General features: G+C 48.6%; 2 protein-coding genes across 3 annotated transcripts; both read left to right on the top strand.

Annotated features, from left to right (window-relative positions):
- The first annotated feature begins 11,243 nt into the window (after positions 1 to 11,243).
- On the top strand, positions 11,244 to 21,701 carry Smim34 (small integral membrane protein 34). Of its 2 annotated transcripts, none has more exons than XR_009587046.1 (2): positions 11,244 to 11,745; positions 14,146 to 14,283. XR_009587046.1 is itself a non-coding variant. In XM_060370752.1 (2 exons), exons 1-2 carry the CDS (start codon positions 11,732 to 11,734, stop codon positions 14,523 to 14,525), a joined length of 387 nt encoding a protein of 128 aa, XP_060226735.1. In that variant the 5' UTR covers positions 11,244 to 11,731; the 3' UTR covers positions 14,526 to 21,701. The 2 variants fall into 2 exon arrangements, 1 of the variants encoding a protein (XP_060226735.1); XM_060370752.1 differs by having other exon boundaries at positions 11,244 to 11,738; positions 14,146 to 21,701.
- Positions 21,702 to 22,688: 987 nt separating this feature from the next.
- Positions 22,689 to 23,774, top strand: C17H21orf140 (chromosome 17 C21orf140 homolog). Its single transcript, XM_021628379.2, has one exon. The coding sequence runs from the start codon at positions 22,941 to 22,943 to the stop codon at positions 23,694 to 23,696; it is 756 nt and encodes a 251-aa protein (XP_021484054.1). The 5' UTR covers positions 22,689 to 22,940; the 3' UTR covers positions 23,697 to 23,774.
- Positions 23,775 to 26,911: the final 3,137 nt, after the last annotated feature.

Below are 26,911 nucleotides of genomic sequence, written 5' to 3'. Positions count from 1 at the left end.
TTAGATAGGTAAGAAATGCTCCAGACCTGACCAGGTCATTAAAAGACAAGACCCCAGCACTGAGAACTGAAGTGGACACAAAGCTCACGCTAACCAAGAAGCTATTTGCAACTGGCGCCTCCTGGGAAGGGGGAATCCGTTTTCTCCAACGGAGTGTTGCTGGGGACCACCACTCCAGGGCAGGGCCCATGTTCAGGACTGTGGTCAACAGAGGACTCTTGTTTGTGTGTGTATGTGTGCTTTTTTATTTGCTTATTTTTTCTTATTGGATCTTTTGTTTGTTTGTATTTCCAGCTTGGGATATTTTTCTTGATTTTTTTTTTCTATTGAGAGAGAGAGAAAGAACATAAAGTTAGTGGGAGGAGGAGTGAATCTGGGAGGAATTGGGAAAGGGAAACTATGATAAAATTATACTGTTTACAAATAATAAAATTAAAGGAAAACAAAAAAGCAGACTAAGCCACAAAGAGCCAAATTGCAAATGGCAAGGCTAGTCTCGTCACTTTGCCCCTTTAAAGAGTATTTTGGCTGGCGAATGCTCATGGTCCACAGTACTGCTTCACAGTACCCTGTTGACACAGGTGAATCACGTACTTTGTGTGCACCCCCCCCCCCCAAGCTCTGCTTCTCCCTCCTGCCCCTTTGGTCTCTTTGGGTCCAGCTTTGCAGTCTGCTTCAAGGACACGCTGGGTCTTCTGTATCTGTAAACCTGTAAATCTGTAAATCTGTAAATCTGTAAACGCTAGGAACCACCAGCGAGAGAAACCGGCAACATCTGTGTTTCGGGCTGATTGGATTCACTCGCTGCTGCTCCTCCAGCTGCGTCCGTTGTCCCTAACTTAACCTTCCCCCTGAATCTTCATGTGGGTTCCCTCAGGACGCTGTCGCTGTGGCCCAACAGTCTCAGTGAGTGTCAGAAAGCAGTTGACAGGCCGAGGAAATGGTTAGGGGTTCCAAGGTCGGGATCTGCAGGCCGGGCAGGCTATCTTGAGTCCGCGTCAGTAGGACTCAATGAGTTCTAAATCGGGCTAAATGAGGTAAGTTGAAGCCTGGGAGGACAGGAGGACCCCGGAAATGGAGTGACAGGGTTGGCTCCTCATAAGAGCAGCCATCGGACGCATAGCGTGAATCTAAATGTGCAAAGGAGACGGAGCAGTGGTCCCTATGTCTACCCGAGGTCGGTAAGGCCACGCATCGCGCAGATTTCTAAAAATACTGGCTGTCTCCCCGTGCATCGGGCTTCTGGGTGCGGCTGCCCCCTCGTGGCAGCTTTGGGGATATTGCTGTTGCAGACGGCCGGGTGACGCGTTCTCAGAGCCTTGCTCAACTCACAGGGTTCGGGAGAGCTACTGTGCAGAAAGAGACACGCCTCCGGGTGTGAGGCGAGGCAGTTTCTCCGTGCTGGGACCTTGGGCTCGTAGCTCAGGTTTCAGGGAAAGCTGCGGAGAGCCCCTTGCGCAGAAAGCTCAGCCCTTTCTCTTTCCGGGGATGACGTCATCATCCTTCCAAGCCCTAGGAAGACAGCCTCCTGCCGGGGCCTGGGGACCGCTGGTGCTCTGCCTGGAGAAAGGGCTCCACAGCGGCCCGGCTCTGGCGGCTCTGAGCTTTGTCTCCTCTCAGTCACACCGGCCTCGCCAGCTATCACAGTTTAAGCTCATATTATTACGCCGTGCATTTTCACATGGGTCTTGGGATCGAAATTGTGTCCTTACATTTGCAAGGCAAGCTCTTTGCTGACTAGCGACCTCCCCAGCTTCTGGGCTCACGCTTTTCAGTCGTCAAGCACGACCGAGAAGGAAGGGGAATGCGGTAGAGGCTCTTGGCATCACCAGAGGCCAGGAAACAGCGTGCCAGGGGAAGCACGGCCTGGAAACCCTCCAAGGGCCACCTCTGGTCGTCTACTCCCACCAGCTAGGCCCCACCCCTTCACTCCACGGCCACCAGCTGTGGAGCAAGAAATCCAATGATGAGCCTTTGGGGGACATTTCAGATTCAGACCACAGCAGGCAAACTTTTGGTGTCTCGTATTTCATAGGCTTGGGCTTGTACCTGCTGTTACATTGGTGGCATTTCTCTGCCCTCCAGTGCTGTGACCCTTCTAAAAAACCCTCCCTCCAACCCTCCAACTCTCTGCCTTTCCCACGGTGTCAAAAGTAGTTAGAATCACACACCGAGCTGTCTTTTCTGAATTGACTTCTTTCAGTCACCAAGTTTCCTCCTTCCTTCCTTTTGAGAAGCTGAATAATACTCTAACCTCCGAATGCACCATGGTTTACTTACTTTTCTGCTTGCAAGGACATCTCGGCTGCTCCCGGTTTGTGCAAAGGTGAGTAAAGCCACATAAACATCCGTGTGCATGCTTCATGTGAACAGAAGGCTTGTGGTAAGTGCTGAGAACTGCCTGACCAGGTCACAGGTAAGAGGGTGTTCAGCTGTGTAAGAATCCACCTCCATCTTGCTGAGCGACTCTACCATCCGTATTCCCATGCGCAGTGAGAGAGCCTGTTGTCTGTGCTGCAACAGGATTTACTGATGCCGGCCTTCTGCACCTGGTCTTTCTGGTAGGTATGTGCCCTGCCATGGGTTTTTGTAAATAAGGTTTTATCGGGACCCAGGCACATGCATTCACAGGTAATCTAAGTTGAATCCTTGGCAGGAGTGAGGATCTGAGTTTGCACCCTATAAAAGCCAAGTGCCTCCACACCCCTATAACCGTGTTGGGGGGCAGAGGCAGGTAGATCCCAGGGTCTTGCCAGCCAGACTGCCTATCTGAAACAGTGAGCACCAGACCAACCAATGAGAAGCCTGAGAGAGAAAGGTGGATCCTTTCTCTGGCATGGATCCAGAAAGACATCTGCCCTGATCTCTGGCTTTCACATACACGCACATGGGTGTACACACACACACACACACACACACACACACACACACTACACCCAACACAGAAACAAAAACAAAAAAAGATTTTGGGCCACAAATCCAAAAAATATTTATGATCTTGCTCTTTATAGAAAATACACATGCTAACCTGTACCCTAGAGCTGTCCTGGTGTTTTTTACTATGTGGCCATGTAGGACTGGCCTCATGGTGACCGTCTGGGACATGTAACAAGGAAGCCAAAATGAGAACTCTGTCTGACTGAGGATGGATCAGGCTGGACATACCCCACAGTCCTTTGCAGAAATCTCACCACTTAAGCATGGAATTTGGTGGTGTTTATGTGTGGGCATTTATGCATGCTCACCTGCTTGGGATTTTTTTATTTTTTGCAGTCTTTAAACTATTTTTTTTTTTACAAAAAATTATTTGCAAAAACTATTATTGCATGTTCACACATAAAATCCACATATATAATCGTTATTTTGAGAGCCGGGCAGTGGTGTCTCGGGCATTTATCCCTGCACTTTATCCTGCACTCGGGAGGCAGAGGCTGGTGGATCTCTGAGTTGAGGCCAGCCTGGTCTACAGAGTGAGTTCGAGGACAGCCAGGGCTGTTGAGGGGCTCTGCTGGATTAGGTTGAAGTCGGTCATCTCCAGATAGCCAATTTATTTGCACTCTGTCTATGATGATAGACTCCTTTTTTTTTCTCAGCAGGGTTCTGAAAAGTCTCTCCTGATCTGGGTGATTCCAAGTCTTGTAAGGAGCTAAAGAGAGTCAGATAGCCATCAGGGCAGACTACAGGCCAGACCCTTCCCTGGTAAGGAAACTGCTCTAGCAGGCATCTAGGAATTCCTAGAAATGCCCCGCCCTGCTAAGGATCTTAGCCCAGCAGTGGCCTTCAGTTGTGTAGAGATGCCCCCCTTCATAGGATAATTAAGTGCTGCGTTTTCTTTCTTTCGAGAGGACATTAAGTATCCCTGACCCCTTGACCCCATCGAATCAAACACATTCACCCTCTCTCCAGGGTTTATATTTCCCTTGATTTCACAGGAATAAAGGTCAAACTTTCTCACTTCAAACCTTCTGAAATTCATCATTTATCCTCTGCTGGGTTGTGTCTCACCGGGTCTGCCCTCCAGCCCACTGGGCCTGGGCCTCACCATGCATGGTTTACTTTGCTGTCTCTTCCTACAAGAACATGCAAAGCAGATGATCCAGCAGAAGGCTAGGGGGTGGGATTTAAAACTCCTGGAAGCAAGGACATCCGCAGAGAAGGCAGAATTGCTGGGAGTGCTAACATGCTTCATATGAATGCTTTATCTTATGAAATAGACTCTCCTTCTCACTGGGCACACACGTGGCAGAAATAAATGGGTCATTGGAAAGGATGCAGTCTGAGGCAGCAAAAAGATTTCTCTCTCTTTGCGCATACAAGAGTATCCAATGTCTGTGTGTAAGCAGTGGTCTAGCCCACAGCAGTCTACATCATGCTTATTTGTATTATGATTATTTCCATCATGCATGTATGGAAGATTGCTCCTCAGTGCCCAGCATCTTCCTTCTTCTAATACCTGCCAAGGAGCTGGCTATATGGAGTACACTCTCCCCCAAGCCTGGTCCTCTCCCGATGGACACGTAAGTGGTTTCCTGTCTTTGGCTGTTATAAACAATGTGGCAACAGTCACATCTGCACCAACATCCTGTAAACACACCACACCCAACACCCTACATCCCCAGGAGATGAGCTAGAAGGCGTGTGTGCTGTAAATTTTAATTATACCATTGTCCTTACTAATGTTACTAACAGTAGGTGGCTGCCCGAGCTGGTGTGACCGTGGTTTTGAAGGATGTAAATGTTAGAGGGTGACCTGGAGAGATGGCACCACGGGGTCCACCTGACAGACCATCTTTTCTCAGCTGTCAGCAGCGACATGAAATATCTGTACATTTTCATCGGCATCCATGTTGCTGCTGTCTGTAAGAACACCGTGGGGGGTGGAAGCTTAGTTCAGTGTTAGCGCATGTGCCTAGCATGCGCAAGGTCTGCTCAACACACAGGAAGGAAGGGAGGAAGAAAGAGAGGGGGAGAGAGGGGAAGGGAGGGAGGGAGGGAGGGAGGGAAAAGAGAAAGGAGAAGACTTTTATTTTTACTTTTCTGTGACTACCTCAAATCTTCTCTCTGCTGAGTTGTCCTCAGTGTTGAAAGCCTTTTGACTACTGACAAATTGGGCAGTTTATCACTGGGCCATTTTCTCTCTCCTTTTTATCATTCTCAATTCTTGATAATATTTTCCATGAAGAAACATTTAGTTCTTATGGAATTGATCCCTTTCTCTGAGTCTCTCTCTATCTCTGTATGCTCTGTGTGTGTGTGTGTGTGTGTGTTTGTGTGTGTGTGTGTATGTGTACTGTGTTGTATGTGTTTCTGTCTCTGTGCACTCTGTGTGTGTGTGCCCACATGCACATCTGTGTTGTGTGACCCTCCCTCTCTCTGGATCACCTCTCCTAACCTTTGTACCATGTTTGAAAATGCCAGTAGATCTGCAATTATTAAAATGAATCTTTGTGGGGCTGGTATAATGACTCAGTGCAAAGCACTTGCTGTACCTGCAGGGGGGACCCCAGCACCCACAAACAAGCCTGCACAGCACTGTGTCTATGACCTCAGTGCTGGGGGGGGGAGACAGGCAAATCGTCCCTCCTACTCCAACTCTCGGGCCAGCTAGTCGAGTCAAAACAGCAAGCTCTAGGTTCTATGGGAGACCTGGTCTTGAAGTATGAAGTGAAGGGGCTGGAGAGATAGCTGAACAGTTAAGGCAATTGCTCTGTGGTTATGAGGACCAGGTTCTGCTTGCTGCTCCCAAGGCACAAGTCAGGTTCCCCCTACAAAGCCCTGGAAGCCCATTGCTGCGGAAGGCAGAGACAGGGAGGTTGCTGGGGTGTGCTGTTCTCCAGCCTTGCTGAGCAGCAGGCCCAGAAATAGACCGTGCCTCCTCACAATAGGTGGGAGTAGAGGAGTGTATCAGATGCCATCTTGCAGCCTCTGTGCTTAAGCAGGCATGTGTCATAACCCGCATAGACATGTACACAGACAGTTGGTGGTTTGAATAAAAACAGCGCCCCTAGGTCCATAGAGAGGAGCACTCTTAGGAAGTGTGCCTTGTTGGAGGTGTGGCCTTGTTGGAGGAAGTACGTTTCAGTCACTTCCGCTGCCTGCTGGTCCAGTTGTAGAACTCTCAGCTCCTCCTCCAGCATCACAGCTGCATGCATGCTGCTCACGCTGCTGTGTTTCCCGTCATGATGGTAACAGACTAAACCTCTGAACTGTGAGCCAGTCCAATTACGTTTTCCTTTGTAAGAGTTGCCTTGGTCATGGTGTCTCTTCACAGCAACAGAACCCTAAGACAGACTGACAGACAGACAAACAGACAGACAGATATCTTTCTTAAAACTCTAAGGTGGACAGCAAGTGAGGGAGTTCCCCATGTTGACTTCTGGCCTCCATACATGCCTACAAGGTGGTGAGGACCTGCTCACACAGAAGATGCTTGTGTTTATTCTCATTCTCTGGTGGCTTTTACTGGATCCCCTGAGTCTATTTCCATGGGCAACTGGCTTTGCTGTGAGATTTTCTTCTTCCACAGACATTGACCCGGGTGTCCTAGCCACATCCGGGAACTGTCTTCTCCGCTGGTGTGAAATCCCCTCTTCCTTTTGTAATATTTCTTGAACACTTGCCGTCTGCTTCCAGATGTTACCAGATTTTATCTGGACCCATTGATCTGTCGCCTGTTTCCATGCCAGAACGAAACGCTTTCAAGTGTGAGGTTTTACAGTCTGGAAATCGCTCACAGTGGTTTTGTTTGGTTACTTTTCTGTTGGAATCTTCTTAGCTTTTCATGTGTGTTCAACTTCTCCATATAAATCTTTGCATATATTTGCATATAAATCAGTTTTCACATATTGATTGGAATGAGGCTCTGAAACTCTCCATCTTAATGAGTCTACCAGTCTGTTGGCCCCTCCTCCTCCCCAACCTATCACCCCCTCAACCCCAGTGAAGAGGAAAGCTTGGAGAAAACAGGAATCATTTAAAATATTCCTGCTAGAACTTCTGGACTGGCCTACAGCCTGTGGGGAAATCAGGGTACCCTGCCCAGGGTGTGGCAGCAACCTGAGATCCAGAAGGACCACGCTGGTGGCTTTCCACAGGGGCAGAGGGACCAGTTCGTCCTTTCTTTTTACTGTGATAGTCCCAAGCCTCATAGAAGAACCTGTATTCAGTGGCACTGAGTTGAAGTTGGCCTGAGAAGGTCAACACACACCTTTGGAAAGGCATCGGTGACCTTCTGGTTCCTCTCTTAAATTTTCTTTGTATAAATCTTAATTTGTTGTGTTTTGGGTGCCTCATCCTTTTTTATCCTATTGTAAATGGAATATTTTCTCCAATTATATTCATAGTCACTGCTCTTGGCATAGATTATTGGCTATTGAGTTTCTAAAGATTTTCTTTGTTCACTCAGTTTACAGATTATCCTGCTGTGGTAATTATCCATGTGGTAATAGGTGCCCTTTGTTTTTCTGGTCTTCTAGTTCCTAGTATCTTTGTTCCTTTTTTTTTTTTTTTTTTTCCTGTTTGACCCAGGTAATTCTCTAGCACAGTCCTGTACTGCAGGGGTAGCAATGGGTCATTGTGTCATTCTGGACTTTAGGCAATGTCTATGATGTTTCCTGAGCAAAGCTAAGTCTGTTTTCTGAGGTACACTTAACTAGTACACCAGAGAAGCATTTACCTTCCCATCTATCAGGTTTGTAAAATCAGATGCAATCGTAATTTAACCAATAACCAATCCCTCATCGATGGAGAAGAAGTTTGTTGAGAATTCTGTGGCAAATTACCACAGCGGGTTTCTGAACATCAAACAGTCTTTCTATAATTCTTTTATTATCATTGTTTAGGACAGGATTATACTATGTAGCTTAGGCTGGCATTGAACTCAGAATCCTCCTTGCCTCTGGTTCCGGAGAGCTGAATTACAGGCACAAGTGCTCACGCCTGGCTCCCTCCAGAATTCTTTGTTTCCTGTGGGTGCTAGGGAGGGGACAAAGGTTGATAGGCCCACCAGGAAGCTTCCTTCTGCAGAGGATGTCCCGCCTCCATCCATGGTCATCATTCACTATTGCACATACTGGCTCCTACCGAATTTACAATATATTCTCCTAAGCCCATACATGAAGCTGGTCTGCTGTTCCTCTGTGTCACGGTGAGCATATCAGGTTGTAGTTGATAGCCAGGCTTCACTGAAATAAGTTAGGAGATGTATTTCCTTTATGTTTTCTAGTGTTTAAGAAAAAAAAAAACAAAACTAAAACCCCACTAAAGGAAAAAGTCAGCAGGAGTGACTTCTGAAACTGTGGGCACCAGGTGATTCTCTCTCTGGTGGTGATTTTTAGCATCCCTCCCCCCATCTTCTCTGATAACTAACATTTTCTGATTTTTTAAAGTTAGTTTTGATGGTTTATCTTCCTTTGAAAACCATTCATTTGGTCCAGATTTGGAAATCCCCACAGAACGGAACAGGGGAAGTTTGGGGTCTTGCGACACCTGTGGTCTATCCTTCAGTTATTACTTTTGTGTTTGTTTCTTCTTCTTATCAGGGAAGTTAATGCTCATTGGATAGTTTTTCACACACACACACACACACACACACACACACACACACACACACACGCACACACCCCTTCCCGGAAATCAGCTCTTAGATGGATTGTTAGTTTTTCTGGGTTCTAAAATCTTATATTTTCTAATTTTTTATCGACTTTCCTCGGTTTTAGCTTTGTTATTCCTTGCCTAGCCACCTGGAATTAGTGCACAGTTTTATATTCAAAGGCGGCTGACTGTTGCCGTCTGCGAGGATGACGTAAGGAGAGCCCGTGGCCCTGAACTGTGGGTCAGCCCACCGTGCTCCCTCCGGCCCTGTTCCATGATCTTTCTCTCCCTCAGACCCCTGGCAACCACGGCTCTGCTTTCTGCTCAGTGACTTTCTGCCTTTTCTGGAAGTTTTATCTACATCTGTCAGGCAGTGTGCGGTCCTTGGTGGCTGTTTCCGTGCGCACGCACTTGGCGATGCTGCTAAGGTCCCTGCATGTTTATTTCTGAGCTGTGTTCTCTGTTTCCTGCACATTGGCGTCCATTTGTCAGTGGACAGACACTGTTTATGATTTGGGGCTTTTAATACTGTAATTAGTATTGGTGTGGGCATTTTGTATGATCATTGTGGACATGCCTTGTGGTAGAATCCGCAAGGCATGTATTCACTTAACTTCACAAGAAATTGCTATATTCTTTTTCACCAGCAATCTAGTGAAGTTCCTGGTTTAATTTAAATGAGTTGGGGGGGGGGTTACCAGCAAGTATGTCTGTGCACCACGTGAGTGCCTGGTGCTTTCGAAAGCCAAAAGGCATCAGACCCTCTGAAAGCAGTTAGAGATGGTTGTGAATATCTGTGCAGAGATTCATTTTTGGCATAGAGACAAGAAAAGGGAGCAGGGCAGGACACCAGTCAACCATGTTAACTACGCCCCATGAGCTCCCCCCTTCCAGAACCTGGAGTCCACTGTCTTCCTTCAGAACACCACACTGTCCTCTTCCAGACACCGTGGTCTCAGAGAATGGATTCCCTGCTGATGGCCGACCGCTTGCCCACCCCATTCCGACCTCTTCACTTGGGCTCTTACACAACCAGAGGGTCTGGGGAGCTCCTGTTATCCTCGGAGCATTTGCTTCAAGTACTCTCCATCACCAACCACATCCCAGTACCACAGTGAGCAGGAAGCACGTGACCACCCTTCGCCAGCCACATGGTGGGACAGCCGAGGGGCAGTGGAGGTGCTTCGCTTGTGGAGGGTCTTGAGAGTTCCCAGCCTCACCCACTTCCAGCTCTCTCTCCTCCTGCACCTCCTCCACCACACCTCCACACCACCACCAGCACCCGCTGCCGTGCCTTGCTTCTTGCTTGTGGCTGAGGATGTGACCTCTCAGCTCCCTGCTCCAGCCACCTGCTGCTGTACCTCTCCGGCCTTCATGGAATCACAAGGCCAGAGAAACTCTCTCGCATGAGTTGCTTCTGGCCGTGGTGCTGAATCTCAGCAACAGAGAGCCGACTGCTGCAGAAGCTGGCAGAGTGAGCAGAGGTTTGTGCTTTCTTTCCTCTGCGTCTTGGTCGTGCACGGAACCACGGAATCACGGAATCACAGAATCATGGACTGAGATGGCATCAGAGGCTAAGTGTTGAGATCTATGCAAGTTATAAGGGACTGAGCATTCCTGCAGGGACCTCGCCACCCACCTGACGTACATAATGTGTTTGCAGTCATATGTGGGACAGTTATATCGAGTTAGAGGTGGGATTGTGGCCTGGTTCTTGCTTCACTTGGGAATTAAGCATGACATAAGGAGACGTGATTGTGTGCCAGGTTCACAAGGGTTGGACTTGAGATGACTAACCTCGGTTGTGACTAAAACCCAACCTGCCTGACCCTCCGGTGAGGGTTTTTCTTGATCATATTATTTGAGATGGGAAGACCCACTCCAAATCTGGGCCACACCTTCTGATGGTACCCCTGTAAAAAGACACAGAAGAAGAAAACTTTGCTTTTTGCCTGCTTGCTTTCACTCTTGTTGGCAAGCCCAGCTACCCTATTGTTTTGACATTTCACCACCTGTCGCGACTGCCTCGAACAGCAAGGAAGACGCAACCACCAGCTCTTCCTCAAGCAGTTTATTCAGGCCTTTGCAAGCTTCTTCTCCCCCATACCCCGGGTACTTCCCAATTGTATAGGCAACCACATCAGCCAATCACAGCCAACCACGCTCACTCATCAGACCTGCAGCAGGCAGCCAATGGGCCAGTGCCATACTCGCCTTGACCAAACATGGACTTGTTTATCAGCAGTCAGTACATCCACCAGGTGCCATCTTTTAGGTGCGGCAACTTAATAGCCACAGCTTGCTACAACCACCAATATTAGATCCCAACTTCTTTAGTATTCCAGTGTAGACTGAAGACTAGAGGCTGTCCAGTAATTCTCCAATCCCTGGGTGCCAGATCAGCGCTGCTGAGACATCCAGCCTTGTGGACTGAACAAGTACCATAATGTCAGCTTCTCCAGCATGAGACAGCCACCCCTGGACTACCGGAACCACATCCTGTAAGCCTAATGAAACCCTTTTACTAAACATATTCATTCTGTCAGTTTTGTTCCTATAGAGAACCCACCAACTCCTCCCAGCAGAGCCCGCATGCTGTCCTGGGCCTGTCTCTTCATCCAGGAGACTGTTGGTGAGGACGCTGGTGACTCTTGACCATGGACCTCCCTGTCCCCGTGACAATGAGGCCTCCAATACAGCCTGCCCTGGCCACGCCTGCAACAGGTGCAGAACAGGACGAAGCAGGAGTCATCCAGGCTGGAAGCTGGCAGCTGGCTTCGGAGAGCTGGCACCACACACTCCCAAGTGCCATGCAGAGGGCTAGAGGCTTCCTAGGGCCTGCATTTTTTTTTTTAAACAAACGCCTTTGATTTGGAACTTTTAAGAAGCCACAGGCAGGCAGTGCTGCCTCTGCTGGGCCTCAGGTCCTCTGATCAGCTGAGGAAGAGAGAAGTGTCCCAGGTGCAGGCTAAGTTTTTATTGCTCTGCAGGGCTTGGGGAGTCCAGTTACTCCCTGCTCAGGAAGCTGCTGTGGCCTCGCACACTGGGACTGCAGGAAGGAGACTTGTCACTGCCCCCATCTCCCGTCTCTGGAAGCCTCTCGAATTTGCCTCCTGTGAGTCAAGGTCAAGACCAGCTCATGGAATGTGAGTGGTAAGCAGGGGCTGCTCAGGCTGTCCTAGTTTATTTCGAATCATTACATGACAGGTATCGGTGGGCATACCTCTGCTGCAGGATGCACTTGTTCTTTAAAATACAGCCTGCTTTACTGTCACCTTAGAATGGACAAAGCACACTGATTTGTCACCATAATACAGTTACTTTCTCCTGAGATTGGGCTGGTTTTAAAGCAACTGGATGTCTGTAGCCCTTAGTATATTTTATTCTGTACTTGAATATGTAACAGCATTCTAGCAAGTTCTAGAAAGATCTATTAGTTTAGACATTCATTCTAAGTTTAAATAAATTCTCTTGCACCAATTAAGCTTTACTATACCCTTATGGGTTGATTTGCTATTTAAAAAATAATAGTAATAGATTTTCCTCCTTATGTTCCCTCAATGTCTCCCCATTCCACCAGCAGAGGCGTAGGATGCAGAAATGATAAGGTTATGTGATATGATCTTACTGGTCCTGGGCTGTGACACGTGTGGCTTGGAGGTTCACATTTACATAGTCCTTTAGCCAAATGAGTAAGGTTGCACATTCATTCAGCTGAGGAACTGTGATTTAAAACAGAACAAAATGCTGATGTCTTGCTTCAGAAAACAGTGAGAGTGCCAAGCAGATGCCACTAAGTAGTTGGGGAGCCTGTGTGGTGGACCCCGCAGGCTGAGGGGAATCCGGCAAAGTCACCTGGGGACTGTGGCTTCCCTGGCTCCCTCAGCACATAACAGTTTTGAGTTAAACAGCAGCCGAGATCCTAATCTCCTGATCAGACAAGGACACACAATGTCTTTACCCATGGCCGTCTCTCTCCAAGGAGACCAGAAAAGCCAACCTGTACTCTTTCCTTTTTTAAATTAATTTAAAAAATAAGTATGCACTGCATAACACAAAGGGCGCGAGAGGGTGCAGTGTGGAAAGTCCTGCTCCTTCCCCCAGTTCCCTTCTCTAAAGGTGACCAATGGCACCCGTGTCTTGTGTGGTCTCCCAGTTCTAGCTGCCGCTGTGGCTTGGAGAAGTGGCTGTCGGCGCTGTGGGAGCTGGTGGACCGCACTGGGAGGCCTTGAAGGGAACTCTGGGAATCCAGAAGCCCTTCTATTTCTTGGGCACCATATGGAGCACAGCTTCCTCCACCACACTCTCCTTCCATGGCTTTGCCGCTCTGCCACACACAGAAGCAACGGGGCCAAGCAACATGGGCATGAAACCTCTGCCTTTCCTCTCTATGAATTCATCCACCTCAGGTACGTGTGCAGAGAAGGGAAGCCAGTTAAACACATACACTCCCAAACTATGGGCAAATCAAAGGCCCCTGCGGCTTTTCACACTCTATGGCTGTCAGCTTTTTTCACTGATTAATGTTTAGATCTAAAAACCTCTTTTGCGTGGAGACTCCACATGTGTTTCACCCTCACCTGTGTCTGTAATGACTCACTTTTGCTACACAGGAGTCCCTCACTGCCCTTGGAGTGAGGCTCCAGGGCCCCCACACGTAAGAGAAGCTATGACTGCTTAAGCCATTTATGTAAAATACACAATTTGAAGATATCCTGTGCACTTTCTCCTGTGTGTTTCAACTCCCTTTACATTCCTTCCGATGCAACCTAATGTAAGTGTCATGTAAACATTGGTCGCAGTGTACTCTTTAGGGACTAACAAAAGAAGGAAGATCCCTAGGTATTCAGGACAGGCTCATGGCTTTTTTTTTTTTTTTTTTTTTGCAAACCCTTCCTCTGGCTAGTTGATGCTAGGGGTGTGGGTCAGATTTTGCAGTTCAGACCTGTGCCAGAGACTCTTTAGGACAAACTTCTCTGGACAGGCTGGATTTCCACCTGACTGGCAAGTGATGACAGAGTCTCAGAGCCCGCACACTTATCCATGTGGTGAATTCTGAAAGAGCACAAGCTGGCAACCGTAAATGAGAAAGTGTGACCTTCCCGCTTTAACTCACACCTCATGCTGACATTTTCCTCTATAGCGAAGGCCCCTTTTCTTTTTCCTGTGATCTCATTGCATATTTTTCAACTGAGATTTTTTGATTCTTTTTTTTTCTTGTAGAACTGAAGGCTGATTAAAAACAAAACAAAACAAAACAAAACAAAACAAAACAAAAAAACCCAGTGGTTTAAACAGCAGCACTTTTGCAGTTTGACATTTATATTTTCTTTTCTTTGAAAGCTTTAATTTTTTTAATTAAGTATTTACCCATGGGTCTCTCTGCACATGTAGGAAGATACCCATGAAAGCCAGGAGAGGGCATCGATCCTGGAGCTAGCTACAGGCAGCAAGCCACCTGGTGTGGGTGCTGGGAACTGAATTCATATGCATGGTTTTGGATATGCCTTAGAGCAGGATGCTTTGTCTCATCTGGGCCTTTCTGTTTCCCAGCAATCACGTGGACACCCCAGGAAGCCTTCAACCACACCCAGTCCAGCTCCCCACTGCCTGACTCCCTGGTAGGGAGGAATGGCACCACTTCCACCAGGACCATGAGGACGCTGGATGCAACCAGTGCTGCCTGGTACATCCTCACCATCATTGGCATCTATGGGCTGATCTTCATCTTCCAGCTGGCCAGCAACATTCTCAGGAGGAATGAGAGGTCCTTGGAGGACATTTACTACTCAAACTTAACTTCTGAACTCAAAAGGAAAGGGCCTCAGAGCAGGGTGGTCAAGTGTTTCCCGCTGATCCTCAGCAACGCAGCTGCCCTGGAACCAAAGCATGAAGATGGCGGGCTGCTCATGGGGATCCAGGTGGCCCCTTGAAAGTCCAGGCCAGAGGACCAGTGTTGAGAGGTCTCAGCTGCTGTCGGGGGGGCAGTCCGGGACCTGCCTGTGATCTTGAGAGAAGAACTGAGTTCTGGACCAGGGCGGGGTGAGCATTTCTGGCCACAGACGCTTCTAATGGTGTGTGAACATTAACCCGGAGTTTGTCTTCAGGTGTTTCTGGTGCGATAAGAAGCCACAGGATGGAGGGACCAGGGTTCTCAGAGGGATTCGGATACTCCTGAGGGCAAAGGGGCAGCTTTTCACCATGGAATGACCCTCGGGATTAACACTGAACTCCCAGAAATCCCACAGATTTTTGAGTGTCAGTTGTTCTCCTGGAACACGTGGATGTTGAGATTGATTGAACCCAAACGTGGCTTTGTTTTAAAGACTTTCTCCACTGAATTGAGGACCAAAGTTGTTCCTGGCAGAAGCTAAGAATTCTTCATTTTCTCTGAAGAGTCTGGTGTACTGAAAGAAGCTTTCATTTTGGACTCAGGAGTCCTAGACTCTGGTCTGGACATGTCTGGCCTTGTTTTGATGTCTGAGAAGTTAACACTGAGCTTCTCTGAAACTTGGTTTGCAGGTCATGAGAAGAATGCTGCCAGCCCTGACTGTACCACATTACTAACTCTAGGGAGAACATGCACATGACTGTGTTTTGAAATGCAAAATACACACATAAATAGAGGTGAGGTGCAATGGTGTGGGGGTGATGGGGGGGCCGGATGGGTACCGCTAATGCTGCTGGGTGGTGGTGGCAGTGATGGCAGTCATGGTGTTGATGGGTTGAGTACTTGGTGTTTTCAGAATTCACTAAGTCATGCTTTTACCTTTTAAATGAAGTGTTGGCTAGCACTCACACTTAATGCTTGTATTTCCACATGTTCCCATGGCTGCTTCCTCAGCCCGAGCTCTTATGCTGGCCTCTTCCTTCTTGTGAACAGTGTCCCTCCTGCTTTCATGTCACACATCTGTCACCTTCCCTTGTGCCTCTCCCTTTCCACCTCTGCATTTCCTCTCTGTCTTCTCTCAAACATCACACCCACACACCTGCACACATACATAATTCAATCTGTATCTATACAGATATATCTCAATATCTAGGTATATGTACAGACATATCCGTGGTGTATTTGTCTCTACACACACACACACACACACACACACACACACGTGTGTAGGCTCTGGTTTTTAGACTATTTGGTTCCACAAGCCTCTGCCTCCCTTCCATACCTCCAACCTAGGTAGAGAGAAAGAAGCCTAGAAAGCAAAGGGGATGTAGAGCTGTTTAGACTTAGTTCCAGCTGGTTAGGGTCATCCAGTTCTTTGGGAAAAACCCCAATCTCAATGGTCAGGATGTCTAGCAGTACAGCAAACAGCAAAGGCATCGGGGTAGACAAGCAGGCTTTTTCCTCCTCCATCTGTCTCCCTGAAGCCCTCTCTCTTGTCTCCCATATTTATGCCCTCTCAGAGTCCTCAGAATTCCACTATCTGCAGCTGGCAAAGACCACACCCCTCTCCAAGTCCCATAAGGCTGTTGTCAGTTGGCAAGGACTATGCCCCGACGAGACAATTATCAGCTGTGGATAAACTAAGGTAGTCCCATATCCCACACTTGGGATTAAAAGAAAACCCTGTTTACATAACATAACTGAGTTTTTAAAGAAACCAAAACTTCCACTACACACATGATCTCAGAGGAGCAGTGGGGAGGCAGGTAATCCTGGCCAGAGGTTAGGGGTGTGATATAAAGGGGGGTTCCAGAGGACTTCCCCTCCACAGCCTCGCAGGGACCCAGAACTTAATAAATGCCTACCTAACGGGGCCAGAGCAGGTCACGTGTGTAGAGACCACAGCCGCTCTGGGTTCTGTCCACAGCAGATGGGTACCCGTCAGTCAGAATCTCCAAGTCTGGCAGGGTGACACCAATGTGAGACGCTGTGGGAGACACAGAAGCTCTCCACCCTCTACGAGCTCCATCGGGAAAGTACGCACGAGGTGTTCCATAGCAAACTACAACAGAATTGATCGATACACCGCAGGGCAGGGCAGGAAAAGAGACACATGCCATCCAGCGTCTGCATTCATCCTGTAAGTAGCACTTCTGAGAACTTAGCACAGCGGGAGCGGCCAGTAGGTCGGTTGTTGAGCCTGCTGTCGCGTGTGCACACAAAGCCTGGGGCTCTTTGGACAATGCTGACCCTGAGATTGCCATTTGTCCAGAGGATGCTGGACTGTCTATCACGCAGCTTTGCCCCTCCTGCACTGCAGAACCCATCGTCACCTGCCTTCCACATAGGTGGCCACCAATATCTGTCCGAGTCTCCCCATCAATATGCAGGCAGCAGCCAAACGGGTACTTTGTCCCCACAGCCCCTATGTAGAATACATGTCACATGAAGTACACTAGAGAGCCTAGCTAGCAAGGCCACACAGACAGCAGAGGCCCCAGCTGGACCTCTCCCACTGGGGCCAGATGACATGTCCATGAAGGCTGATCATCCCCCCGAGGGGCAGACAAAGTCTGGCCCTCAGGACCTCAGTCCCCCGAGGTTCAAGAAGTAACCCCAAGGTCTAGAGGGACTTGTAGGACACAGGCCTTCCTTGTTAGTCATGATTGCTTTGAGTAAAATGCCTGGGAAGAATGACTTAAAGGAGAAAAGGTTAACTTGGAATCCCAGTCACAGAGGCTTCAGCCTCAGTTGCCTGGGTTTTCACATGTGCACAGAACACCATGATGGCAGGAGCCTGTGAGGGGACTTCTTCCCCTGTGGCAGTCACGGGAGGAGGGGGAGGAGGGACTGGGGACCAGCCAAACCTTCGGGGGCACACTTCCAGGGACCCACTTGCTCCAATTAGGCTCCACCTTCCAAATTTTATATCATGTCCAAAATGTACAATTATCTTATGTTCAAAACATAAGTCTGTAGGGGACATGTCACACAAAACAACAACACAGACACACGGGCCCAGCAGCGAGTCTCAAGGCAATGTGCTGTTTAGTCTAGGCCCAGAGCAGGAGGTGGCAGGAATGCTGCTAGGGGCAGACTGAACACAGGAGCCATACTGTTGGAAAAGGTGATCGTAAAATCTGTGCTGGCAACCATTTAATTGTTAAGGTGCTATACGGGGAGGATTGGTTTAAAGGATCTTACACAGTGCTAGTACACACAGTCTTGGCCACCCTCCCACATCCTCCACAGAGGAGGTTCAAGGAAACTGAGGCCCAGAGAAGCTAAGAGACTGTATACTGTCACACAGCCGACAATGGTGTTAGGGCCAAGCCTGTCAGATTCTGCAGCTCTGTGATGTTTCTGCTGCGCCTGTCCTAGTTTGCGTTCGGTTGTTGTGATAAGCACCACGACCGACACAGCTTCAGGGAGAAGAGGGTCTGCCTCACTCACACTTCCAGGCCACAGTCCAGAAAAAGCCAGGGTAGAAACTCAAGAGGGAATCTAAGCGGAGATCACAGGGAATGCTGCTTCCTGCCTCATGCTCATATAGCTTTCTGACACAGCCCAAGCCCCGCCTGTTTAGGGATGGCGCTGCTCACAGTGGGCCCTTCCACAATCCCTTCCAGTCACTGACACAATCAATCTCTTTCAAAGGACTCTATTCTAGGCCTGTGCTTGAAAGCTAGGTCCAGCTCCCGAACTGTGTAACATCTGGGAGATGTCCTTCCTGTTCCCCACTCTCTGTGTAACATCTGGGGAGAGGTCCTAAGGGGAAAGATGCTCCTTGGTCCTTGCCAACAGTCCTCAGTTCTAGAAAGCCCACTTTTTAAACTAATTGGCTTTCTGTTTGTTTTTTTTGTTTTGTTTTGTTTTTTAGGATTTCTTTTTAAAAAGAATATCATCTGTAGAAAAAGCAGCAACTGAGGAGTTGTCTCGGTTCAAAGAGAAAGGGGAGGGCCTTTGGTCTCTCCCTGTTTGCTTTGTAAATGGGGTGGTGTTTGTTTCAATAACATGGGACATAGGAATTGATTAATAGATGACAGATAAAGGGGCCAGAGCCACCCCCAGTACTAACATGCTCAAAAACATTGTTTCCAGGCACCACAGCTAGGCCTTCAGGGTGATCTTACATGCCAGGTCCTCTTCTCATTGGAAATATCACCCAGGAGCACATTTGGGGAGAATGGAAAGGTCCAGTAGACAGACAGGCGCGCGTGTGTGTGTGAGCACACACACGCTCTCTCTCACACACACACACACACACACACACAGGCTGGGGAAGGGGCAGGCCTGTCTACTGAGTTATAAGTTGTATTTGTCCTCAGGACTTGTTTCCTGCCCTGGTTTACACAGGAGAAAGCCAGACTCTCTAGGGACAGGATAATGCCACGAGGGAGCCAGAGGTGTCCACGGGCAGAGGTTTCCTCCTGCCTGGGGTCAGGAGAGGCTCCGGGTCATGGGTGTCCCCTGAGGGTGCTGTGTGGGGGCTGTGGGGCCTGGATGAGCTGGAGCTCGCTTGGAGAGTCTCATCCCAGCAAACTCCAGTGCTTGGGCAGCAGGCCACAGAGGCTTGGACCTGAGCAGCCCACGGGTGACCTCACTGCCCCAGCCCCAACAATACGCAGCCCAGTGTGATTCTATTTAAATCATGCTAGCAACAGTGCGCATCTGTTTACGATGACAGAGGCCTGGGCACCCCGAGGTGGTTTGGACTCCCTTGTGATTTGTATGACTAGTTTCTAACTACCCTGAGCTCTTAGTGAGTTTCAGCCAGAGCTCTGGGTTCCCAGCGGTTCCCCCCTTGGCTGGCTTCCCTCAAACCCACTGCCCCATTCTTGCTCTAAGGTATCATCAAAGGCATTTTATATCAAATTCCTGGTCTCGATTCTATGTCAGATGCACTCACAGTGAAATGTTAACATGCCCGCTGAGTTGGCAAAGATTAAAATCTGTTAATATCAAGTGGTAGCAAAGACCACGGGCCTTTCTGAGGGTGGCATCTCCGCTGTATGTGGTTTGGCCCTTTCTGTCCTCTGCCATCCATATAGATGTGGAAGACTGACAGCACAGGTAGGAAAGTGTGGTGGAGGGGGCTGCTCAAACAAGCAGGGAAGGAGGGAAGAAGGGAAAAAAGGAGGGAAGATGCATAGAGACAGAGGGACAGCACCAGAGAGCACGCACACTGTCCCCAGTCACCTAGCTGATAGCCCACCTCCTGAAAGCTCCTCCCTTCCCAGTGGCCCTACAGGGTGGCACCAAGCTTTGACAGGGCCTTTGTGAAACACTTTGCATCTGCTTCTAGCTCTGGGAGACTGAGCCACCAGGGAGTTCTCTCATGCTGTGTCCATGGACAGACCACGTGGATGTGTGCAGACAGCACATGTGCAGGGAGGCTTAGTGACTTCACTGTGAGCACGTGCTGGCCCTTGAGCTGTGACTTCACTATAAACACGCATTCACACAGGCAGCCACCAGTCAGTCTGCCCCCAACCACTCTTGCTGCCTTGCACTCACCACCGTTCTGAGCCTCGCTTTAGCCCACCCATCCCCAGACAGTCTGCAGTGCCATAGAACTATCAGCCAGACAGTCCCCAGAGTCCAAGAAAGAAGCAGAGCACAGTTCTTTAGCGATGCCTTTAAAAACAATTTAATGTTAGATTCTATTCAGGGAAGAGACTGTTGCTGTGTGGGGCTACTAGGATACAGAGTTCTGCAACAGAGAGGAGTCTCAACCCCAGCACACTTTGAAGTGGGCCTTTAAACATGGGAGCAGTATGGGGTCAGAGGCTGGAGACAGTCCAAGCGAGCCAGATGTCACCCTGGAAAGGTGGAAGACGGTATCTAAGGAAGAGGGTGGTTCCCCTTAACGTCAGGCCTCATAGGGAGTGTACTGATGGACCTCACAAAAGTGCAGGGAATGAAATGTGCTCAAGCCACAGGTCTTTGGACATGCCAGCCTCTTCTTCAACTCCTGGAGCTTTGTCTCTGCTGAAATATAAACCCCTCCTCATGGGTATGCCTTCCTGGGTTCTCATGCTGGGACCTGCTCTGTTCCTCCTCAGGAAGCGATGGTCCCAGCAGCCACCCTCCAGCTGCCTACTTCTGGAGCTTCCCCACCTCTGAGGCCTGTCCCTTCTGACAGGACTCTGTGGCCTCTCCCTACAAGATGCTGCCACCCTTGAAGGTGGACCCTGTGGTCCTTCCATGATTTACTAACTGGTTGGAACCTGGACACATTCAAGATTTGCTGATGAAATAGGAAGGGAACAAAGGAAGGAATGAAGGAAAGAAATGAGGAACGATTTCTCCCATTTTTGTCATGGGAATGGCTATTTCATTTCAGCACTGATTCATTTCTCTCATGTGTTTACTTTCTATTAATGTACACAAATTATAAAAGATAGCAGGCACTTTCATACCTGCCTATAAAGTACTCTGTTGTGGTGGTTTGAATAGGTTTGGCCCCACAGGCTCATGTGTTTGAATGCTTGGCCATAGGGAGGGAGTGGCATAATTAGGAGGTGTGGCCTTGTTAGAGAAAGTGTGTCACTGTGGGGTCCGGCTTTGAAGTCTTATATGCTCAAGCTATGCCCAGTGTGCCACAGTTTCCTTCTGCTGCCTGTGGATAAAGATGTGGAGCTTTCAGCCCCTTGGGTCTTAGTTAAGGTCTTAAGTCTTAGGGATTGACTTTTATTCAGGGCGAGAATGAAGGCCACCTTATTCTCTGCACGTGGGTATCCATGGCACTATTTGCTGGAGGGGCTGCCTTTTTGCCGATGTGTTTTGGGCAGCACTATTGAAAGTCAGATGGTTGTGGAAGTGTGGGTTTACTTCCGGTTCCTCTTCTGCCCCCTCTGTCTTCCTGTCTACTAGTGCCAGCCAGGCTGTTTTGGTCTGTGAGATTTTGTTACCAATCCAAAAAAAATAACAAACAAACAAACTTGGTTTATCAATTTATGTTGTTCATAATATTGATATATCATTTTGTACTAGTTATTTTTTTGTTGTTTAAATTGCAACTTAAATATAAATGTCCACATTTAACAAAACTAAATGAATCTCCAGAGCAGAATGCGTTCACTGAGCTTTCCCTCCACTCTCATGGTCCCTAAGTAACCGTGTTTCAGTGTTTGCTTTATTTTATGTCAAATAAAGTCTATGTGATATCTAAATATAAAATGTACACATCTGTACAGACATAAAACACACGCACACTCTCCCACACTTTTAACAAGTTCTCATATCTATGATTCTCATAAGACAAATCGAAGATGGCCTCAACAATGACATCACTGCACTAACTAGCTTTTGCACTGTCATTGCCGCCTGTCTGGTCCCTCCAGCCAGAGAGGAACAAGCTGGGAAGTATGGGGCCACCACTCCGGGGCGCTCTAGTCACACACTTGGCATCTACGTCAAATTTCATCTGAACAGTGTCTTACACTGCCAAAGAAATGTCTCCAGAGAAAACGGCCAAGGACAATTCTAAGCCGGAGCTGCTGCATGTGGCCTTAGGAAGGACGTCTGGTAAGCGCACGTGTGGTATGAATGGGCCATGGTGCTGGTCTGGGTTTTCCTGAGTCCCGGTGAGAAGGAAGAGGAGAGTCCCATTCATCCCACAGAGAAGCAAAGGACCAGACAAGTCATTCTGGCCACACTGTCATTTGGAGGACCCACTTCGGTGCATTTATGAACCACCTTTAGCTTTGATTAAAAGGAAATTAACCTAGGAAGGTGGAGAGAAAGTGAAGCAAATTATCACTTTATCCAAGCGTAAAACTGAACACAATGGTGTATGTCTGCAATCCCAGAACTTAAAGGGCTGAGGCAGGAGGGCTGCCAAGGGGAAGAAGCCAGCATGGGTCACGCAGGGTTACACAGCAAAACCTTGTCTCAAAAACTTAAAACAAATCAAATGCTGTTCTGACAGTGTACTGAGCCAGCTCAAGTGCTGGCAGTCCCTGCGAGGGACAGGCATGTAACCTGCTTCCTTTACTCAGCCTCCCTTCAGTCTCAGGAAAAGCAAGCCTGACTGGAAGAGTAGGCAGGCAGGAGGCACAATGTACAGGGTGCACAATGGCATGCACCACTCATACTCCAGGCCTCCCTGAACACGTCCTGACCGCCCCTGGCACACGGCACAATGTCTGGTCCACAGAATGTGCAGGGTAAATACCTTTGAAATGGATGGATGAATATAATAATATCCATCCCAACAGCCAAACGGAAGGGAACCAGAATCCTGACCACCTTGAGGAGATGCGCTCCCGGACTGAGGCTAGGTGGCATTTTAAGTGGTTAGACTTCTGAGCACATGCCTCCCTGGAGTCTGGGGTGTAGCTATGGCTACACTGTGATAAAGCTGGCACAGCTAGGAGAAAGCCACTTATGAGGTCACCATCCTAGTCCTTCCAGAACTCCCCAGACAGGGGAATGTGACCCACTTGGGAGCCCCATGGCTCACTTTACACAGCGTCTTCTGAAAAACTTCATCATCAGAACTCAGTTTGACAGCGTCAAGAGGAAACAGTGCCTTCAGTATCTGAACGCTCTGAGAACACTGCAATACGATGGATATAAGACTGTGTATTTTGGGGAAACAGAGATCCCAGAAACTCTTGTCACTGGGGAAGACTTTAATGATGGCTATTACATGCACACTCCAACCTGGTGTATCCTGCACGCTGGTGGCAGTCAAGGATGGGTGCCCTGGAAATACCGGATGTTCCTAAGAGATGACCTATGTATCAAACAGGAAGACAGCCTCTTCTTTGAGTTCTGTGATGTTATAAAGAAGACCTATGGGAAGTGTGCCATTGTGGTTAAAGGCAGAAAGCAGCAAGATGAGATGAAGCTGAAGACTGACAAGGAGGGAGAGCCCCATGCCTATGCTCCAACAAGCATTCCTCTAACAAGCATCGTTTGTTCCTCTGGAGTGGCCAAGTCCTATGGCCATGAGCTAGTCTCTCTGCCGTCCCCTTATAATTACCTGAACCCTTTGGACTCAGCCTGGTCCTCCGTGAAATGGTTTATCATCAACAACAGGAAAGAGTTTTGCCTGCAGTCCACCGACAACGTCTACCGCTACCAGTACATCCTCATCAGTGACTTGATCAGCAAAGGGATTGAGAAGGTCAGCACGAGCAAGTGGAAGGCCTTCGTGAACAAAGTGCGGCGGTGGGAGAACTACTATCTCGGGAAGTTTTCCTAAGGGCGGTTCCTCCACGAAGCGCCAAGCCGAACGGCCTTTGCTGCTAGCTGCGGAGTTTAACTCTGACTCACTGCCGCCAGAGACGCTTGAGGGGTGACCTCACAGGAAGGCTGCCTGGATGGAGGGGTTCCTAAGGCTGCTGGCAAAGTCCTGGGGTTGCTAGAGGCTCCATTAAAATTGTTGATTACAGGGCTCGCAGCTCTCATCTTGTGATGGCTACCTTAAGGACCACGGTCATGGGAGGATAGGAAAGACGCTAGCCTAGAGGTGGGTAGTGGCAATCATGATAATAGATGTACGACCAAAACTCAGGTCTAAGAAAAGAGAGAACCAAGTGTATAGTTATTTAAAAGGAGCCATGGTGACATCACACGGTCCAAGGTAACAGGAAAATACATGGCATGAGTGGAGGTCCTAAGGAGCCTACATATCCAACCTGCCAGAATCCCATCAGGAGGGTTCAAGGGTGCTGTGGTGCTTGTCTCTGAGCCACGTGCAGTTCCTACCATACCCTAGTCAGGCCCAGGCTTCCTGCTGTGGGCCGGAAGGCTCTGTGGTTGCATGTCTGTCACAGAAAATGCCTGTCCCCTGTGAAACCTGTCACAAGACTCATTCTTCTTCATGCATGTTCAAGCAATAACTTCACAGCAGAGGTGATTGCTCAGAGGTGGGTGAAATAATGGCCTATGGGGGAAAATACGGAAAACCACAGGGCAGGAGCAGAAAGGGTGTGAGAACACTTTTCTTTGTGTTCAGTTTTGCTGAACCTAAAAAAAAAAAGTTCTAAAGACAGCGTATTGAAAAATAGTTTATGAAAATGTCCACCCAACTCTCAACAGACTTAACTGTGGATGAAGTTATGAAGCCAGGCCCCTGCCAAGGGCAGAACACTTCACGTTCTTGGCTTGTCTTTCTTCTTTCTTAAACCTTCCTGTGTTATTCAGTAAGAGGTTGTGAGATGAAAAGAGTGTCCAGAGCGTTATGCTCTTTAGTCATAAGTGGTGGTTTCAGCAGTCTTTTCAGGTTGGAGAAAAGGGGACCTTAACATACTTCTTATCTAAACGGTGTCACGCCCCAAACCTCCAACCACTGGATCTACAATGCTCCACCAGTTGCAGATCCAACCTTTACACTGTGCTGTATGAGCTTCTGGTGGCTGCTGTAACAAATGGCTGCAACTTTGGTGGCTGGAAGTAGCAATTTATTCTTTGCTGCTCTGGGCACCAGGAGGCAGGCCTCAGGTCCACTGATGTGAATCAACCTTAGGTAGCATGGCCATAGCTGTGGGCTCTAGGGAAGACTATACAAGCTTCTCATGGCTTCTGACGGCTTTTACAGTCTATTTGATGCCATCTCTGCATCCTACCACTCTTCCTCATAAGAGAAGGCGCAGGCTCTGGGGATCAGGATGTGACGGCCTCTTCTGCCTCTTCCGGCAACTGCTGCTGCGAAGCCGTGAACACTATCTTATTCTGCCCATTGAAATGCAGCATTTCCCTTTGAAAATTAAACCAGCCCGGTGCAGCACGTTGGTGTATCTTTTCTCTACTTCAAGTGTGCTTTGAGATTTAAATCCCTTAGTATGACTAGTATTTAGACTTCCTTGGTCTCCTCGGCTATCACTGGGCTTGAGTTTGGGGGTATAAGTGGGATTTGTCTTAATAATCGAAGGCACTGTGTTATATTAGTTAAGATGTCCGTTGCTCGGAAGGACACCGTGACCATGGCAACTCTTAATACAGAAAATATCTAATCGGAGGCTGGCATACAGTTCAGAGGGTTAGCCCACTGTCATGGCAAGAAGCATGGTGGCATGCAGGCAAGCATGGTACTGGAGAGCAGCTGAACAATTGTACCAGCTGTTACAGAGAATGACACTAGGCCTGGCCTGGGCCCACCCCAGGGACACACTTCCTCCAACAGGACACACCTTCTCCAAAAGGCCACAACTACCTATGAGCCTATGGGGCCATTGTCATTCAAACCACCACAATAGCACACCTACCCAGAGCTCTAGGGAGAGACATGTGCAGGAAACAGAAGGAGATGTGTGAGGGCTGCAGGGGAAAAACGGTGGACTCTGGTGTCAACTGTCTGTCGTGTGTGTGTGTGTGTGTGTGTGTGTGTGTGTGTGTGTGTGTGTGTAAAGGAACCAGTTACTCACTTAACTGCACAAGTTAATTTAGTTCACCCTCATCACAACAGCTGCCATGCTGTTGTATATACATTTTACAGATGTGGAAGCCTGGGGCACAGAGCACCTGTGTGAGCTGCCGTGCAGAGCTAAGACTTGAATGTGGGTCACAGTTCAGGCACGGCTGGCATTGCCTCACACATCACGTTTCATGTTCGAGGCAACCCGCCAGGCAGCTGCTACCGTCGCTGTTCCCTATTTGACATAAGAGGAAGCCGAGAGGCGGGTCGAGTGCCCAGGACTGTCAGTCCATGAAGACAAGCTTGGGCTCCCGACCGCCATGCTTAGCTCGGTTCCTTCCCTCAGCTGCATTTTGTAAGAAAATCAACACAGGCACCACCCAGGCTATACACCACAACAAAAACGCATTTCAGCACAGAACGGAGGGGAGGCGGGCAACTTAGAAAGCCTCAGAGAGTGCAGTGCAAAGTGAGTTAAGCTAACAAGCAAAGCAATTGCATGTCATCTGGGGAGCAGACGACCAAGATGAGCTCCTGGGAGAGAGTCTCAATTTGATGCAATGGGTTCAGGCTCCATCGCTGTAAAGCTTCGCTTAATGATTTAGAAAGGCAAGCAGAAGAGAATTCAGTATAACCAATGGCCTCAACGTGGCTGCCTTAACATGCAGTTTGGTTATGCAGTAGTGTGAAACGTGGCTTCATGCCACACACAGAAATGTCAGGAGAAAGCCACAGAAGGTACATGGAGCTTGGGAACCAGCGGCCCCTGCTGGAATCTTATTAACAAGGAGACCTTGGGTAAGCTGCTTTGCTTCCTTGAAACCTGATTAACTCGTCAGGAAAATAGGTTGAGGGCCTAAAAACGGAGTCACATGTGCAAAAACCATCACACATGACTGGCCCCTAGCTCAGAACGAAGCTGTGTCAAGGCGAATGTCCACAGTTAAATGGACATCACTGCCTTCATTTCCTTGCTGTTATTTGAGGGAGAAACTTTGCTCCCTGCCATTTATGAATGCGTGTAGTGGGTTGGGGGATTCGCACGTTTGTCCCTGTGGGGG

This window comes from Meriones unguiculatus, chromosome 17, assembly GCF_030254825.1.
Source record: "Meriones unguiculatus strain TT.TT164.6M chromosome 17, Bangor_MerUng_6.1, whole genome shotgun sequence".
NCBI lineage: Eukaryota > Metazoa > Chordata > Mammalia > Rodentia > Muridae > Meriones > Meriones unguiculatus.
The sequence above is the reverse complement of the archived record's forward strand: the minus strand, read 5'-3'. Positions and strand labels throughout refer to the sequence as shown.

What these genes read in the sequence shown, in the direction of transcription:
- C17H21orf140 (XM_021628379.2), top strand. Translation starts at nt 22,941, where the DNA reads ATGGCTCACTTTACACAGCGTCTTCTGAAAAACTTCATCATCAGAACT.